The following is a 17,957-nucleotide window of genomic DNA, read 5'->3' as shown; positions in this document are numbered from 1 at the left end:
GATATGAGATTTATTACTGGCATTGGGTTGTTTTGAGCAGCTACTGTGATTAGAAATTATTTCTTCGTGCATTTGAGCTATGTGGTATTTGAGTTTGAGTATTTGAGTTATGGTTACGGCTTTTGGTACAGCTTGTTCAGACTTATACAGTATGTAGATGTGAAGCTATGGGTGTGTTGAGAGATCTCTCATGTTGTTCAGAGTTATGGGTGTGTTGAGCGATCTCTCATGTTGTTTAGTCATGGGGTGAAGTAGATTCTCATGTCTTGTTGATGAGTTCAGAATCGAGAGGATTAAGTGATTGCATAGTAGTCGTGACTGTGGAAGGGTATAGAGAGATGTCAGTTAGAGGCAGAGCAGGCGGGTTATCTCCTGCGAGGTGTCCTGAGGTTATGTGGTCCTTATGATGTTTTGTAGAGTTTTCTTTTACCAGTGAAATATATGTTACAATTTGAGTTTGGATCGCTTGTGGAAGTCGGCTTGACTATTATAAGGTTGAATGCGAGATTTGCAGACAATTTGAGGTATTATATAGTTTGTGTTACATGAGCTTACACAGGATTTAGTTGAACTTCAGTGCGGGATTCTAGCAGTAATAGAGTATGGGTATCGTGATGTTATCGAGTGTCTTGTTCTGTGTCTTTGAGCCAAGTGGGGGAGCCTGCTATCGACGAATGGATGGCACAGTTATGTATTATATTGGTTTCGGTTTGAGGTATACCGGTGAATCAGTTATGACTTGCAGAAGTTGAGATTTAGGATACTCGAGTAAGGAAATTTCTGGATACGGGTTGTATTACGCTCTATGGGTATATGGGAATCATAAAATAATTGAGTGGTTGTTCGTAAAGGATGTATTGTTCATGGAGTATGAATTTGCTCGATTTCTTAGGAGTGTGGGTTCCTCTTTATTCCCTTGGGTGTTGGTATGCTAATGGGTCACATGTCGTTTGGTCCGTTTGGTCGGTTCAATTGAGACTTGAGTAGAGTGGATGACTCTCGAGAATGGTTATAATGGATTCAAGATTTATATGTAGTGATTTGGAATTTTCAAGATTTGTATATGGCTAGAAACTGAGAGTTACATTGGATGGTGTTGAGACTTATGGCCTTTTATACCGTTGTGGATTATGCATTTCAGCATCAAGAAGGTGAAGGAAACAGTTTTAGGTTCACATAAGGTCTCTTTAGAGTGGATGTCTCGGTTGTGTTTCCTTGGGGTTCTTAAGAGGGGAGTCAGCGGCTTATGGACCTTAGGGCATTGTGGTTTTATACTAGAGTCTCTTGTGTGGTGAACTTTGGTTAAGGATCGTGGTGTTCTAGCAAGGAGAAGTATCAATTTGAAGGCAATTTGGATAGGACTTGGAGAAATAGGACAACTTGGTAGTAGGTTGGATTAGCACAGTAATGGATATGGTCGGTTCTTTGGGTACTTATGACATGGCTAGTCTCTACAAGTGTTTCGTGGAAATTCTCTTGGATTTTGGCGACCTGCGTGGCTGGGTTGAGTTAGAGAGATTCGGTTCTGATAGCTTGGTTATGTGCAAATGGGTTTCAAAGAGTTCTCAATGATTTCTACCAAGGTTCGAGGGGTATATTTCCTGCTGGCATGGGGAGCATGTGGCGTATAGTGAATTTCTTCTGGATGAAATCAAATGGAAGGTCCTTGGCTAATTGAGTATGTAGTTTCTTGTGACTCAAAGTGGACTATGAAGTTCTCGTATTTTTCATATGATGGCATGGTATATGCGGTGTGTTGTGTGAGATTGAGATTTACATAAGCGGGATCACAGTCCTGTTTGGAAGCATGGATAGTTTCAGATGACTAGGTAAATGATATTACTATTTGGTATGGCTTGATAAGAGTATACATTTCAGAAGGGGCAATGTGTTTTGATTTATGGATACTTCCCTGGTATTGCGACACTCTCCTGGTTGATCAACTGCTGATATTCAATTTTTTCCAGGTGGCACGGAAGAATTTTAGAAGTATTCCGTATGGGATGATCGTGTATGAGAGATGTGTTAGACATTCGGGCGGTGGAGATGGAATCAGAAATGGTGATTCGTGTGTTCTATGGATTTGGAGACTGGAGTTCTCAGGAGTAGACTATTTCATGGTTGTGGACTATGAAGTTGTGGCCGAAGCTAGCCAGATGATAGTATATGTTATAATCCAGTCATTGTGGGCTTTCGGAGGGTTACTTATCTATTGGTAGGTGACCAGAGTTGATTTGGGGGTCCATTGGTAGGACCAATTAGGATGTGTATTCTACACCGAGCCGGATTGGTTAGCTCCATACTGCTATTGTTGAGGGATGTGCCATTCGATTGTTGTTGAGCTTATTCGTGTTCTGAGATGATCTGTGAGTTACTCTTCTATGCTACGAGGAGTTGTGATTCATTGGTTATATGCACATATGGTATGGTTCTATTGGGGCCTTATAGCGGAATTTGAGAAAGAAGAGTATTGGGTATTGCTTGGTTGACGGAGTATTGGTTATGTTCTTTCGGGTTCTCGTCGACGAGGACGATGAGTTTTTGCCCAGTGATAGAGATCTCCAACCTCGAAAGAGGAGGTCCGTGGATGCTGGTAGCGGGGTCACCCTGGCTGTTGATGCGGCAAAGGGAACTTTTTGCTGCGTGAGACGGCGACAATTCTTGTGGGAGATGATGTCGCACCGAGTCTCGAGGCTTCGAGGTCAGTGAGAGCCAATGTAGATATATCTCTTCATTATGCGGTGATGGATACTGAAGGGATGACTGCTGATGTTCTTAACCCTTCGCGGCGAGAGGAGGCATCAACTTCTCAGATAGCCGCAGATACCTTATTGCCTGCCAACGAGAAGGGAAAAAGCATCGCTGAGTAAGGCGATGAGTCAGGTTTCGATGTTGATGTAGATGACTTGAGGATGATTGAAGAAGGGCTTACCCAGCTTAAGGTAAGGATGGAGGGGTCTACGAGGACTATCGCAATCCCCACAGATCGTGATCTGTTAGTGAACATCGAGGAGGTAGTCCCTACCCTCGATCCTCTCTGTTCCCAAATAGAGGGTAAGACCCTTAAATAAATAAATGATGGTACTTTGTCTAGGAGCATTGCCGGCCTCGATCTTAGGGTACGTATTCGTGATACGAACCTTTTCTTATTTTTGGGCCGTTCATTGTTCTGACTTTTTTTCTTTTTTTGGTTCGCAGACGGTGATTTTGAGAGTGCCCGGAGGGAGAAGAGGTGTAAAGAGATCTTCATGAAGCTGAAAGATAAGTACTTTAAGTATCGCGAAAAGTATCGGGATATCCGTAGGCGGTTTTGCGATGGCGGCGACATGCATGCCTTGAGGGACGAGTTGAAGAAAAGGGATGATGAGCTGGTGCAAGCCTTCGAGAAGTGTAGCATCCTTGAGGGGACGTTGAGAAGTAAGGATGAGGAGCTTGAGGTTAGAAGGGGCGTGGAGGCCCAGTACAATGATCTTCAAGCTTAGGTGGTCATATTACGAGGGCAGCTCGAAGAGTGTCAGTTCCAATTGAAGGTCCTCAGCGGCGAGATTGCCGAGAAACAAGAGGAGATCGAGAAGGCGGAGTCCTCTCGTTTGGATGCTCGATGTAATGCATAGATGCTCGAGTTGGCGCATAGTACTCTTCGAGCAGAGCAAGAAAATTATCAGTCGACAACGAGAGCTAAGGAAGACCGGCTCGAGGAGCGGATCGGGGAGCTCGAGAAAGACAACTCCGCTCTTCATGATCGAGTGACCACTCTAGAGGCCGACATGGCTCATATTTTTGCACGACCCTCATCTAATACTTCTAATTTTCCCAATGTACCTCGGAAGCTATACAAAGAATGGATTCATGCCGAGGCCCGGTTAGATTTGTTTTGGGATTTGCATGCAACATGTTCCATTCTTGAGGCTGCCTTTGAAGATGCCCAGGGTTAAGGCTCGTGAAGCTCGAGTCGCTTGTGGATACGGTCCCGCTACGCCTCAGGCTGATGAAGAGGATGGGGAAGAGGGCATGGACCGACTTGAGGAGGACGCTTGGTACGACACCACTTATCCTTAGGGCGAATGTGACGAGGGTGGTAGGGGCTGAGATGGTGAGGTCACATAGGCCCATGATGGCGAGGGCCAGTAGCCTTTCTCTTAGACTTCTTTTGTGTTTTGTCTTCCTCTTTAAGAGCCCTTGTAAAGAACTTTGCAGATTTTCGTATACTTAAATTGTTTTTTGTACCTTCTTTGACACATGTCACTTGTTTTTGTGCTCATGCACTTTTCCTTTGTCATTTGCTCTTTCTATTATCGTTTTCATCTAGTTGTTCATAGACCTATTGACGGTTATTTTGGGGTCGTGACTGCCTTTTGTTTATATAAGTCGGGTGTGCCTCTTTATTTAGATTAGGCTGATAGGTGTTGTTTGAACTTGGCTGATTTTGATATTTTGCCAATTCGTGGCTAAGGGCTGAAGGGTGTTCTAGTTGGGTTGAACTTTATCCTTTATTTAGTTGTGGCTGAGGGCCGATAAGTGTTGTTTGAGCATGGTCGAACGTAACCTATTATTAAATTGTGGCATAGGGCTAATCAGTGTTGTTCGAACGTGATCGAACGTAACCTTTTGTTAAATCGTGGTCGGGGGCCGATAGGTATTGTTCAAGCATGGTCGAACATAACCTAGTATAAAATTGTGGCCTAGGGACGATAGGTGTTGCTCGAGCATGGTCGAACATAACCTAGTATTAAATTGTGGTCGAGGGCCGATAGGTGTTGTTTGAGCGTGGTCGAACATAACCTAGTATTAAATCATGGCCGAGGGCCGATAGGTGTTGTTCGAGCGTGGTCGAACATAACCTAGTATTAAATCATGGACAAGGGTCGATAGGTGTTGTTCGAGCGCGGTCAAACATAACCTAGTATTAAATCGTGGCCGAGGGCCGATAGATGTTATTTGAGCGTGGTCGAACATAACCTTAACACAAAAAGGTGTCCTGATAAACGTAAGCTTCTTATTACTCCGACGTTGTTGCTTTGGTTACATACTTGGAGAGAGTTACAGATTTTGGGATGTTCGCTGGCGTTCCAGTCCCAGTCTACCTAGTCCCTTCATTGTTTAACTTTGACACTATCGAGAAGTTAGGTAATAAAAGAGTAAAGAATAGTCTCTCCCTCGCATACTCCGACTCGAAGTGTTCCCTTCGCCACCTCGTTAAAAACCTCCTTGAGAAAACCCAAATGGGACAAAACTCAAGTGAGGGAAAAAGAGTACGACTTGGGGGACACTTTTTCTCTTAGAAGTTGAAGTATTTGAGGTGGATAATGTTCCAATTGTTTGGTAGTTGCTTTTCTTTCATTGTCTCTAATTGGAATGAACCCTTTTTTTGCTTGGCTGTGATTTTTTATGGACCGTCCTCGTTTGTTCCTAGCTTGCCTTCCCGTGGGTCTTTTCTTGCTTGCGTTTTGGCTTTTAGCACGTAGTCCCCGACTTTAAGTGGACGGACCTTTGTTTTCTTGTTGTAATAGCATTCTGCTTCCTGTTTTTGGGTGACTATTCTTATGTACACCATATCTCTTCGTTCATCGATTTCGTCGAGTTCTTGCCTTCTACTCTCATCATTACTCGTACTGCTTTTGTGGGAGTACTTTAGGCTGGGTTCTCCGAATTCAATCGGTATTACTACCTCGGTCCCATAGACCAAAGAGTAGGATGTCTCTCCTGTGCTCGTCTTCGGAGTTGTTCGGTACGCTTATAATATTAATAAGGCGCTATTTCTGGCCACAGCCCCTTGGCGTCTTCGAGATTTTTCTTCATGGTGCTTAGTATGGACTTGATAGAGGACTCTGCTTGTCCATTACCCGCTGGGTGATATGGGGTTGAAAGTATCCTCTTGATATTCCATTTCTCAAAGAATTCAGCGGCTTCCTTTCCCGTGAACTGGTCCGTTGTCACAGTTGTTCTCCTTGGGTAGGCCGAATCGACAGATGATGTTCCTCCATATAAAGATGATTACCTCTTGTTCCCGTATTTGAGCGAACGCTCTTGCTTCCATCCATTTAGAGAAATAGTCAGTTAAAACCAAAAGGAATCATATATTACCTCGCCCTGTAGGGAGGGGGGCCACGATGTCCATTCCCCATTTGATGAATAGCCATGAGGAGGTGACCGAATGGAGGTGTTCGCCTGCTTGGTGAATCATTGGGGCATATTTTTGGCATTGTACGCATTTTCTCACGAAGTCTGAGGCATCCTTTTTCATGGTGGGCCAATAGTATCCCCGCCCGTATAAGGCATCTAACGAGTGCTCGATTGCCGGAGTAAGCACCACAATGGTCTTTATGGACTTCTTCAAGGACGCGCTGAGTTTGGTTTAAGCCCAAGCATTTTTCCAAAGAGCCACCGTAAGTCTTCTTGTATAGGTTGCTATGGAAGAGACTGTATCTGGCTGCTTGCATTCTTAGTTTTTTGGCTTCTCTTTTGTTGTTTGCGAGTGTGCCATCCTGCAAATACGATTGTGCCAATCTTAAGTTAAGCTTACGGTTCTTACCTCGATTTGGCCTAGTGATGAGTTAAGGAGGTGGACTACACTTTTATCCCCGGTCGTGATACTTTTGGTAGCTGCGGGCAGTTTGGCGAGGCCGTCCGCTTCGGCATTCTGGGCATGTGGGATCTGGTCGAGCTAGCATTCGTCGAACTCAGGTAGTATCTTGCAGATCTCGGTCTGATATTCTTGTAACCTTTGTTCCTTGATTTGGAAAGTCCCTGTGATATGGTTGACTACGATCTGGGAATCACATCGAATATTCAACCGCTTCGCCCCATACTTGAGTGCTACCCTCAACCCTGCAATTACGGCCTTATACTCGGCCTCGTTGTTAATCATATCTGGACACCTTATGGACTGGTTAAATTACTTCGCCTGTAGGGACCTTAAATATGAGTCCCGGTCTGGATACTGATGCGTTGGATATGCCATCGGTGTATAGGACCCAGAGGTCTTGTGTTTGGAGGGATGCTTGGATGGCTTCCTTTTCGACTTCAGGCATTATCTTTGCACTAAAGTCTACGACGAAGTCGGCGAGAACCTGCAACTTTATCGTTGTTAGAGGCTACTATGTGATATCGTGCTCGCTTAGCTCAATGACCCACTTGGCCAGCCTTCCCGATAGCTCGGGTTTGTGCAAAATGCTCCTAAAGGGAAAGATTGTAATGACCGAGATAGGGTGGCACTAGAAATAAGGTCTAAGCTTTCTTGAAGCTACGACCAATGCCAGAGCCAATTTTTTGAGGTGCGGTACCTTATCTCGGCATTGACAAGTGTTTTGCTAATGTAATAGATGGGAGATTGAGTACCTTTGTTTTTGCGGATCAGGACTGCACTTATCGCTATTTCGGAGACGGCTAGATAGAAGAGAAGGTGTTTCCCAAGTTCTGGATTTGAAAGCAGAGGTGGTGATGATAGGTATGCCTTCAGTTCTCACAGAGCTTGGACGCACTCGAGAGTCCATTCAAGATCGTTGTCATTTTTGAGCATGCCAAATATTTATGACATCTATCTGACGACCGCGAGATCAATCTCGATAGGGTGGCGATTCGACCAGTCAGCCACTAGACTTGCTTCTTGGTAGTCAAGAGTTTTGATATCCCCTCGATATCTTTGATTTGGTCTGGGTTGACCTCAATCTCCCACTGTGACACCAAAAAACCCAAGAACTTTCCGGAGGCTACACCAAATGTGCATTTCTCCAGGTTTAGTTTCATTCTGCACCATCTTAGTATCTTGAAAGCTTCCTTCAAATGATCAATATGATCCTTTGCCTTTACGGACCTAACCAACATGTATTCTATATATACTTCCATGGTTTTGCCGAGCTGGTCTTTGAACATCTTTATGACCAATCTCTGATTTGTAGCCCCCGCGTTCTTCAGCCCAAACGACATTACCCTATAACATATATTCCTTAGTAGGTGATGAACGTGGTTTTCTCCTAGTCTTCTTCCTCCATAAGTATTTGGTTATAGCCTGTGTACGCGTACAGGAAACTCAATAACTCATGCCTGGATGTTGCATCGATGAGTTGGTCGATGTGAGGTAATGGGAACGAATCCTTCAGACATGCTTTGTTCAAGTCTGTGAAATCCACGCACATACGCCATTTCCCATTTTTCTTTCTGACCATCACTACATTGGCGATCCACTTGGGGTACTTCGACTCCCCGATGGAGCAATTTTCTAATACTCTCCACCTCCTCGTGGATGGTATCACTGATGAAGGGGTTGAATTTATGCCTGACCTGCCTTACTAGGGGTAGAACGGGTTGAAATTTAACTTGTGTGTGGCGATTTCCCTAGGGATACCCGGCATATCTACTTGGTTGAAGGCAAACAAATTTGCATTAGTTATTAATAATTGACTGAATTTACTTGGTTCTTGGGGTTTGCAGATGATGTAGGCCTTTTTGTTACAGTCATTGAGGTCCAATCGAATGGGTCGAGATCTTCTATTGTAATCCACAGCCTCGACCATTTCAGGATCCACGATGACGTCCCTGGTCTCTTCTTGCGTCGACCTCGGCCCTGTTAATTGCTATGCCTTATTTTCCTTGTCTTTTTTCTGTTGGGTTTGTCGTACTATCTAAGGCAATGCGGTAGCACACTGGGGACATACGTTGTTCTCCGCATATGCTGAATATTCCCCATGGTGTTAGGAATTTAATTACTTGGTATAGGCTGGAGGGGATGGCTCATATAGGATGTATCCACGATTGTCCCATTATGGCATTGTATGCGGTGGCCTGGTCCGTGATGTGAAATGTTGTATCCAGAGTCATGCTGCCGGCCAAGACGAGTAGTGTAATTTCCCCTGATGTCCACTTAACTGCATTATTAAAATCGATTAGCGTGATGCAGCGTGTCGCTATCTTGTCCTCGAGTCTCATTTGGGTGAGGATGCGGGGATGGATAATGCATGCTCCACTTCCATCGTCCACCATGATACATTTAACATTAATATCTAAAATGCGTAAAGTAATGTCGAGGGCATCATTATGAGGGAAAGTCAAACTGTCGGCATCTGCCTCATCGAAGATGATACTTTCTTCGAATCTGTCGTACCGTTCGCCAGTGATAGATCGCTTGAGCTTGTGAGTGGTAGTGAAATTTATGCCATTGATAGAGGCTTTGTCACCGTCGCCGATAATCATGTTGATAGTGTGAGCTGGTGACGACGGCTTTGGTGGACCTTGGTGTTCACGTCCTCTAGCGAAGTTATTTCCCCCCTTATGGCTTAGCAGCTCTTTGAGGTGTCCCTGCCGCAACATGTTTATGACTTCTTTCCTGAAAATGATGGCATCCTTTGTTATGTGCCCATGTTCCTGGTGGAACTCACAAAGGGCGTCGGTTTTGCTAGTGTTCGGATCAGACCTCATCTTTGGCGGCCACTTTACCTTTGTTCCGAGTTTCTCAAGAGCGTAGTCTATTTTTGTAGGTGACATACAAAAATTGTGAGTAGATAATAAGAGGGGCATACCTCTCTCGTTCCGGTGAGTCCTTGTCCTTGGCCTGGATGGGCCTTCTTCATAGTAGAGGGAAGGTGTGGCAGGTGCCCTGACGTATGGCTGGTGTCATTCCTTGTTGGGTCGCGAGACCAGGTGATCCCTCCTGATGTTGTCTATTCATTCTTTTCTAGATTTGGTTTGTACCGATATGAGCCGATGAGTTGGTCCGTTGAGGTCGTCCTCATCTGCTTCGACTTCGGCACAATAAACATTATAGATTTCATCCCAAGTGGTTAGAGGATATTTCATCAATCGGCTCAATAATTTTCTAGTTTCTCTTGAACCATCTCTATTCAACCCGTTCTAGAAAGCTGCAATCGCCATTCCCTCGGACACGTTTTTCATAGTCATCCTTACCTTGTTGAATCGGGCGAGGAAGTCCCTCAGTCCCTCTCCCAAGCACTGCTTGACAGCAAATATGTCTTTTACTCTTGCTTCGGCCTTTTTGGCTCTAGCATGTGCAATTACGAACTTATCGTCCATTTCCTCGAAAGTTTCTATAGAGCGGGCTGGCAACTGTGAGTATCATGTTAATGCCCCTCCCGTAAGGGTTTCGCCAAACTTCTTCAGCAAAATAGAGGACATTTGTTCCTTGGCGAGGTCGTTGCCTTTCACAGTGGTGACGTAATGGGTCACGTGATCTTCGGGATCGGTCTTTTCGTCGTATATCCTAAGGTAGTGCGGCATTTTGAAGGTCTTTGGTATGGCATGCGGGGCAACTTCATCGCTGTACGACTGCTCTATGAACCTGCCGGCGTCCCTTTTCGGCAACATCTTAGGAGTGCCTGGTATTTTGTCGATTCGTTCTTAGTGTTCTTTCATATGGTCTCGGAGTGCTTTGTTTTCATTCTCCATTTACTCCATCCTTTTAGAATGGCAGCGAGGGCACTGTCACTTGCACTATTAGTACTATTGTGAGTGATACCTGTTGTCGAAGGGTTTGGTCGGTTGCACTGTTCGTCTGCTCGTTTGCTCGGTAGTTTACGGGCGTGAGTAGCTCCGTATGATGTATTTTGACTTGTGTGAATCGTCGGTTTTGGTTTTCAGGTATTTCAAAATCGAACTGGAAGAATGGATTTTATTGTTGAAGATTTAAATCGGGAGAGTTGACCAAGTTTGACTTTTTAGCATTTGACCTCAGATTGGAATTTTGATGGTTCCGTTAGCTCGGTTGGGTGATTTTGGACTTAGGAGCGCATCCGGAATGTGATTTGGAGGTCCGTGGTTGAATTTGGCTCAAAATGGCAAAAGTTAAAATTTTGGAAAGTTTGACTGGGAGTGGAATTTTTTATATCAGGGTCGGATTTTGATTCCGGAAGTGGGAGTAGGTCCGTAATGTCGAATGTGACTCGTGTGCAAAATTTGAGGTCAATCGGACATGATTTGATAGCTTTCGGCATCGGTTGTGGAAGTTTGAAGTTCCAAAGTTCATAGATTTCGAATTGAGGTGTGATTCGTCGTTTCGATGTTGTTTTGTGTGTTTTGAGGCCTCAAGTAGGTCTGTATTATGTTATTAGTTTCATGAATCTATCTTCGATTTTTAGCGTTTGGTTGATGAATTTTAAAGAGGAAATTGAGGGTTTTGGCCTAAAGTTTCATAATATGAATTTTTGAGTTTTTAACATTGAATTGGAGTCAGATTTAAGTGAAACTAGTAAGGTTGGACTCGTAATTGAATGGGTTATTGAATTTTTTAAATTTTGTCGGGTTCCGAAGTACGGGCCCGGGTTGGGCTTTTGGCCGATTTTAGGCTTTTGATTCAAGATTTGATCCTTTTCGATCGGGATTGGTTCCTTTAGCATTGTTTGATATATTTGAGTTGTTTTTGGTTAGTTTTGAGCCGTTCGGAGGTCGAAATGCGCGGGATGGTATATTTGGAGCATCGTTTGGCTTGCTCGGCATTTGTATTGGCTTGTTCAAGGTAAGTAACTCTTCTAATCTTAGTGCTGAGGGTATGAAACCCTGAAATATGTGTTATATGATTGGTATTGAGGTGACGCACATGCTAGGTGACGGGCGTGTGAGCGTGCACCTTGTGAATTGGGACTCTGTTGTTTCTATGGCACTGTATAGTGGTCCTATTTTGTTGATATTCGTGTTTTCACCGTGTTTTAAAGTAATTGAGCTTTCAATCATGCAAGATATCATGTTTAGGAATTTTAAAGAGGAAATTGGGGGTTTTGGCCTAAAGTTTCATAATATGAATTTTTGAGTTTTTAACATTGAATTGGAATCAGATTTAAGTGAAACTAGTAAGGTTGGACTCGTAAATGAATGAGTTATTGAATTTTGTAAATCTGTCGGGTTCCAAGGTACGTGCCCAGGTTGGGCTTTTGGCCGATTTTAAGCTTTTGATTCAAGATTTGATCTTTTTCGATCGGGATTAGTTCCTTTAGCATTGTTTGATGTATTTGAGTTGTTTTTGGTTAGTTTCGAGCCGTTCGGAGGTCGGAATGCGCGGGATGGTATCTTTGAAGCATCGTTTGGCTTGCTCGACATTGGTATTGGCTTGTTCGAGGTAAGTAACTCTTCTAATCTTAGTGCTGAGGGTATGAAACCCCGAAGTATGTGTTATATGATTGGTATTGAGGTGACGCACATGCTAGGTGACGGGCGTGTGAGCGTGCACCATGTGAATTGGGACTCTGTTGTTTCTATGGCACTATATAGTGGTCCTATTTTGTTGATATCCATGTTTTCACTGTGTTATAAAGTAATTGAGCTGTCAATCATGCAAGATATCATGTTTAGGCATTATGCTGATACTATTTGGACCCATAGTGGTCGTTTCTTACTGTCATCTCACTGATTTTATTGATATTTTATACTGAGTCATATTTATGCATTCATACCATATCTCAGTCTCAGATATTATTTATTGACACATCACATCATTGTTGTCGGGCTAGTTTCATGACATTGTGAGCCCGTGAGTGAGACTGGAGAGATTGATGACTGAGTGAGGCCGAGGGGCCTGAGTGAGAGTGACATTTTGGGATCGGGATGCACGCCGCAACATATTATATTGATTATATTTTATATGGATCGGGTTGCACGCCGCAACGAGCCTTCGGGCTATATATATATATATATATATAAAATGATATATATACATTATTGGATCGGGTTGCACGCCGCAATAATATTGGATCGGGTTGCACGCCGCAACAATATTGGATCGGGCTGCACGGCGCATCAATATAGCGCTTAGGCTGAAGGAGCCCCTCCGGAGTCTGCACACCCCCAGTGAGCACAGTCGACTATAAACAGGGATCGGGCTGCATGCCGAAGCGGGTATTGTACAGCGCTAATTGATTGAGTGTGCTGAGCATAGTGAGAGAGAATGTGAGACAGTGAGGTTAAGTACTCTTAGAGTGTGAGTACATGAGATCTTCATCGAGATGCATTGCATTTGACATGCGTACTTGTGATACATGCATAGAGGTTCATTTCCTTATGCTACCCAGTTGTGGGGACATTTATGATTTTACTTGTATCTTGACATGTAGGCATAGAGAAGTACTTTCCTCATGCTATCTGAAAATGAGACATCTTACTTATTATTGAAAGAAGTTTTGGGAAAAATCACAGTTTTCAAACTTACTCGTATTTTGGCTTTTTCGGTAAAAGATTTGGGTTTTCACTGAGATACTTGAAAAGAAATGCATACTTTCTGGAAATGTGAATAAACTGAGCCTTTTATTTCTGAGATACTCTTTTATTACTTGTACTATGATGTTATGTTGAGTTGTGGAATATTGATGTTGGACCCAACCTTCGTGTTAGCTCGTCACTACTTTCAACTTGAGGTTAGGTTTGTTACTTACTGAGTACATGGGATCGGTTGTACTCATAATATACTTCTACACCTTGCATGCAAATGTTGGCTACTGATGTTGTTGTGTTCGATGGGAGCTGGATTGAAGATGTACCTGCGTTCTGGTTGTAGCTGCCCTTGTTCGTGGTAGATTTAGATCTGTAAAACTCTGTTTATGTACTATTTAAACAGACTATGTATTTATTTCAGTTCCACTTTGTAAACTTTATTCTTAGAAGCTCATGATTTGTACTACCAGTTCTTGGGGAATGTATTAGATTCAGATATTTTTTTACTTAATTGCTTTATTAATTGTTATTGGAATTAGTTAGTGGTTAATTGGCTTACCTAGCGGGTTGGGTTAGGTGCCATCACGACTAGTCGGATTTTGGGTCGTGACAATGTGGTATCAGAGCTCTAGGTTCATAGGTTCTACAAGTCATGAGCAAGTGTCTAGTAGAGTCTTGCGGATCGGTATGATGGCGTCCATACCTATCTTCGAGAGGCTACAGGACATTTAGGATATACTTTCCATCTTTCTTTCCTTATCGTGCGGCATTGATTTAGCTCGAAGCGTAACTCTTTGAATTCCTTCCACGCATTCGTATGCACACATGAGCGCTCAATATCGGTTGTGCGTCGATGACTTATGATTCCATAGTGGAGGTACGATATGTGATTTTGGCGTGCTGATGATAGGCCAGTCTGGAGGACTTGAGGCTGGGTTTTGATGGTGGCTTGAGCACGGAGATTTTGGTTATGTGAACACGTGTTTGTGGGACTTAAATGTATGGTGGTGTCACTGTTAGAGGAATTTGTGATTGGATGACTATAGGGTGAGTATGATGAGACTACGAGATCTGTTCAGATGGTTCGAATGTGACGAGAAGTATTTCCTTGAGATGTAGCAAGGACTATGGGGTGTTTGATTTCTGTCTTGATTTGGCATATGGTCTCGAGTTATGGGTGTGTTGAGGGATCTCTCATGTTGTTTAGTTGTGGAGTGAAGTAGATTCTCATGTCTTGTCGATGAGTTCAGAATCAAGAAGATTAAGTGATTGCGTAGTAGTCGTGACTGGGGAAGGGTATAGAGGGATATCAGTTTAGGCAGAGCAGGCGGGTTATCTCCTGCGAGGTGTCTTGAGGTTGTGTGGTCCTTATGATGTTTTGTAGAGAGTTCTCTTTTACCAGTGAATGATATATGTTGTAATTTGAGTTTGGATCGCTTGTGGGAGTTGGCTTTACTATTACAAGGGTGAATGCGAGATTTGCAGACGATTTGAGGTATTATATGGTTTGTGTTACATGGGCTTGCGAAGGATTTAGTTGTATTATAGCTCGGAATTCTGGCAGCAATAGAGTATGGATATCGTGATGTTATCGACTGTTTTGTTCTTTTGCTTCGAGCCAAGTGGGGGAGTCTGCTATCGACGAGTGGATTGCACGGTTATGTGTTGTATTGATTTCGGTTTGAGGCATACTGGTGAATCAGTTATGACTTGCAGAAGTTGAGATTTAGGATGAGTCGAGTAAGAGAATTTCTGGATACGGGTTGTACTAAACTCTATGGGTATATAGGAATCATAAAATATCATAAAATAATTGAGTGGTTGTTCGCAAAGGATGTAGTGTTCATGGAGTAGGAATTTGTTCGGTTGCTTAGGAGTGTGGGTTACTTTTTACTCCCCTGGGTGTTGGTATACTAATGGGGCACAAGTCGTTCGGCCCGTTTGATCGGTTCAATTGAGCTTTGGGTAGAGTGGATGACTTTCTAGAATAGTTCTAATGGATTCAAGATTTATATGTAGCGATTTGGAATTTTCAGGATTTGTATATGGCTAGAAAATTGAGATTTACATTGGATGGTGTCGAGACTTGTGGCATTTTTATACCATTGTGGATTATGCATTTCTGCATCAACAAGGTGAAGGAAATAGTCTTAGGTTCACATAAGATCTCTTTAGAGTGCGTGTCTCAGTTGTAGTGCTTTAGGGTGCTTACGAGGGAAGTCAGCGGCTTATGGGCCTTAGGGCGTGGTGGTTTTATACTAGGGCCTCTTGTGTGGAGAATTTTGGTTAAGGATCGTGGTGCTCCAGCAAGGAGAAGTATTAACTTGAAGGCAATTTGGAAGGGACTTGGAGAAGTAGGACAACGTGGTAGTAGGTTGGGTTAGCACAGTAATGTGTATGATTGGTTCTTTGGGTACTTATGATGTGGCTAGTCTCTACAGGTGTTTCGCCAAAAATATAGATCTTGGTTCGACTAATTAAATTTATACAAATAAGGGTTAATCTTAGAATCCTAAATACTAAATTCTCGGTGTTATGATAAGTAGCACGTGGATCTATTCTGAAGGTTATGATGATGCACAATAACGACTATATTCAAGAACCCAAACAAAAATAATATAGCATTAAATAGTGATGAATATCAATAAATGGTATTTTTGTAAATAAATGCGAATGAGTCACCCGAGAAAAGATGAAATCAATGGATGTTCTTTCTGACTATGATTAATGATGGATAAGCCTTTGAATATCCAAGTTATTCTCGGATCCAGTAGACAAGTGTCAACAAGAATTTTAATGAAAAAGGTTATTTTTGTATGCTTGTAAGAAGATCAGATTCTCTCTATAAAGTCAAAGTGTATTTTACAAGTGAATATTTCACGTCCCCTGTCATTGAGTCTCTTTCTATTTATAGGGAACATGTTCCTAGAAACCCTAGTAGTACAAGTGCAGAGAATATCCACTGGAATATTCTCTTTAATGTCCTATCTTGAAACTAGCCATCACAACTCTGTCAAGGGTATTTGTCCTTGGCCTCGATCCTTGATGACTCTTCGACCACGACCTTCATTGTTCCTTAAACCTTTCCGACGTGTGGCGGCTTGGGAATGTTTCGCTAATACCATCCTGACTTAAGTATTCTAAGGATAGATTTTGACCCATATAGTTAGTCCCTACCATTTCATACATATCTCTCCAACAAATTGACCCTTATACCCTTCTTAAGGAAAAAGTAAGATTTCATATTAAAATTTTGGGATCTTTACACAAATAGCCGGCCATATTCACTATTTACTTTTTTAGCCATATACATAGATTATACATTGATTATACACAATTATATATATGTAATACATAAGTTATGTATATATTATACATTCACTGGCTATTTTTAGTTTAACTAGTACGGTGGTCGGCTATTTGGGTGAATTCTTCTAAAATTTTCATTCTCTCTTGACTTTTATGAAGGAAAATAAAAGTTCATAATTTTTTCTACCATTATTTAAGTAACTATATACACATGAGTATTATCCTTAATTATATACCGTATATTCTTTTTTATAACATAACTATAAAAGTTAATATTAATGTATATTATGTAATTTTTACCTTTAATTGGCCTATCCAATACCTCTAATTACATACATGAGTATTCTTATATTTTTTTCAATCATTAATAAAGTAACACACACACTTGTGTGTTGTTGTGCGCGTGTATATTGCTTTAATTAAATAACCTCGTGTGTTGTCGTGCGCGTGTATATTGCTTTAATAAATAACCAACCTTATTCTATAGTATAAGCATGGATGTTAATATTAGTCTATACTATATAATTACTCTTAATTCACTATCCAATACCTTTAATTATCAAACATATGTACGTTTGCATTTTTTCAACTATTAAGTAAGTAACCAATATGTACGTAGGTGTAACTCTTAAGTAAATAAGAAACTTCATTACGTTCTATAATTATAGAGGTTAATATTAATTTGTAGTATATCTGTAATGACCCAGTCGACCATTAGAGTTCTAGCATTCCATTCTACAAATTTGAGACCTTGGATAGGTTCATATAATATTTTATGGCTTACATGTATGATTGGTTCGGGTTCCGAGAGGTTCAGGAATAATTTGAAATACTTGGTTGTCAACTAGAGGCTTTAAGTTAAGAAGAGTTGACCAAAGTAAACAATATGGATAAACAAGCCCGGTTTCATGATTTGAAAGTTTTAGAAGGTTCGTATGATGACACTAGACTTGTACATGTATTCGGTTTGGGTCTCGGGTTTTCCGGGGTTGATTTGGCACTTCTAGTTGATCTTTAATTTTTGGTTTTGATATTGTTATTCATATTTTTTTAGCTCTTGGACAAGTTCGTAGAGGGTATATCGACTTACTATAATGGTTTAGTGAGATCCTCGGGAATTCGTCTGAGTTTCAGTATGTTTGAAGAGTGATTTGGAAGTGAAAAAGTTACAGAAAAATGCATCAGATTTGGAGGCCAAAGTCGACGCTTCATGGCATTTTGAGTTTTAAAATTCCATTTCTCTATTGGATACTTTTCGCAGGTTAATTTGATATTTTATGACTTGTGGCTATGGGAGGTTTGGTGCCTAAAGGATTGGGAGTGATTTGGAACGCTTATTTCCTAAGGCTTGAAGTTGGAGAAGTTGACCAAAGTCAACATTTTAGATTAACTGCCCAAGATCAATGATTTGAAGATTTCAATAGGCTCGTATGATAAATTTGGAGTTGTAAATATATTCGGTTCGGGTCTCGGAGGGCCTAGGTTGAAAGAAAGTGGAC

The 17,957-nt window shown here is 42.0% G+C and overlaps 1 protein-coding gene across 1 annotated transcript; it reads right to left on the bottom strand.

Moving 5' to 3' along the window:
• Nucleotides 1–8,730: 8,730 nt before the first annotated feature.
• On the bottom strand, nucleotides 8,731–9,414 carry LOC104099645 (uncharacterized). Its single transcript, XM_009606699.1, has one exon. The coding sequence runs from the start codon at nucleotides 9,412–9,414 to the stop codon at nucleotides 8,731–8,733; it is 684 nt and encodes a 227-aa protein (XP_009604994.1).
• Between the last annotated feature and the right edge of the window lie 8,543 nt (nucleotides 9,415–17,957).

Source organism: Nicotiana tomentosiformis, chromosome 3 (genome assembly GCF_000390325.3).
Source record: "Nicotiana tomentosiformis chromosome 3, ASM39032v3, whole genome shotgun sequence".
Taxonomy (NCBI): domain Eukaryota; kingdom Viridiplantae; phylum Streptophyta; class Magnoliopsida; order Solanales; family Solanaceae; genus Nicotiana; species Nicotiana tomentosiformis.
This window is presented reverse-complemented; position numbering and strand designations above follow the sequence as displayed.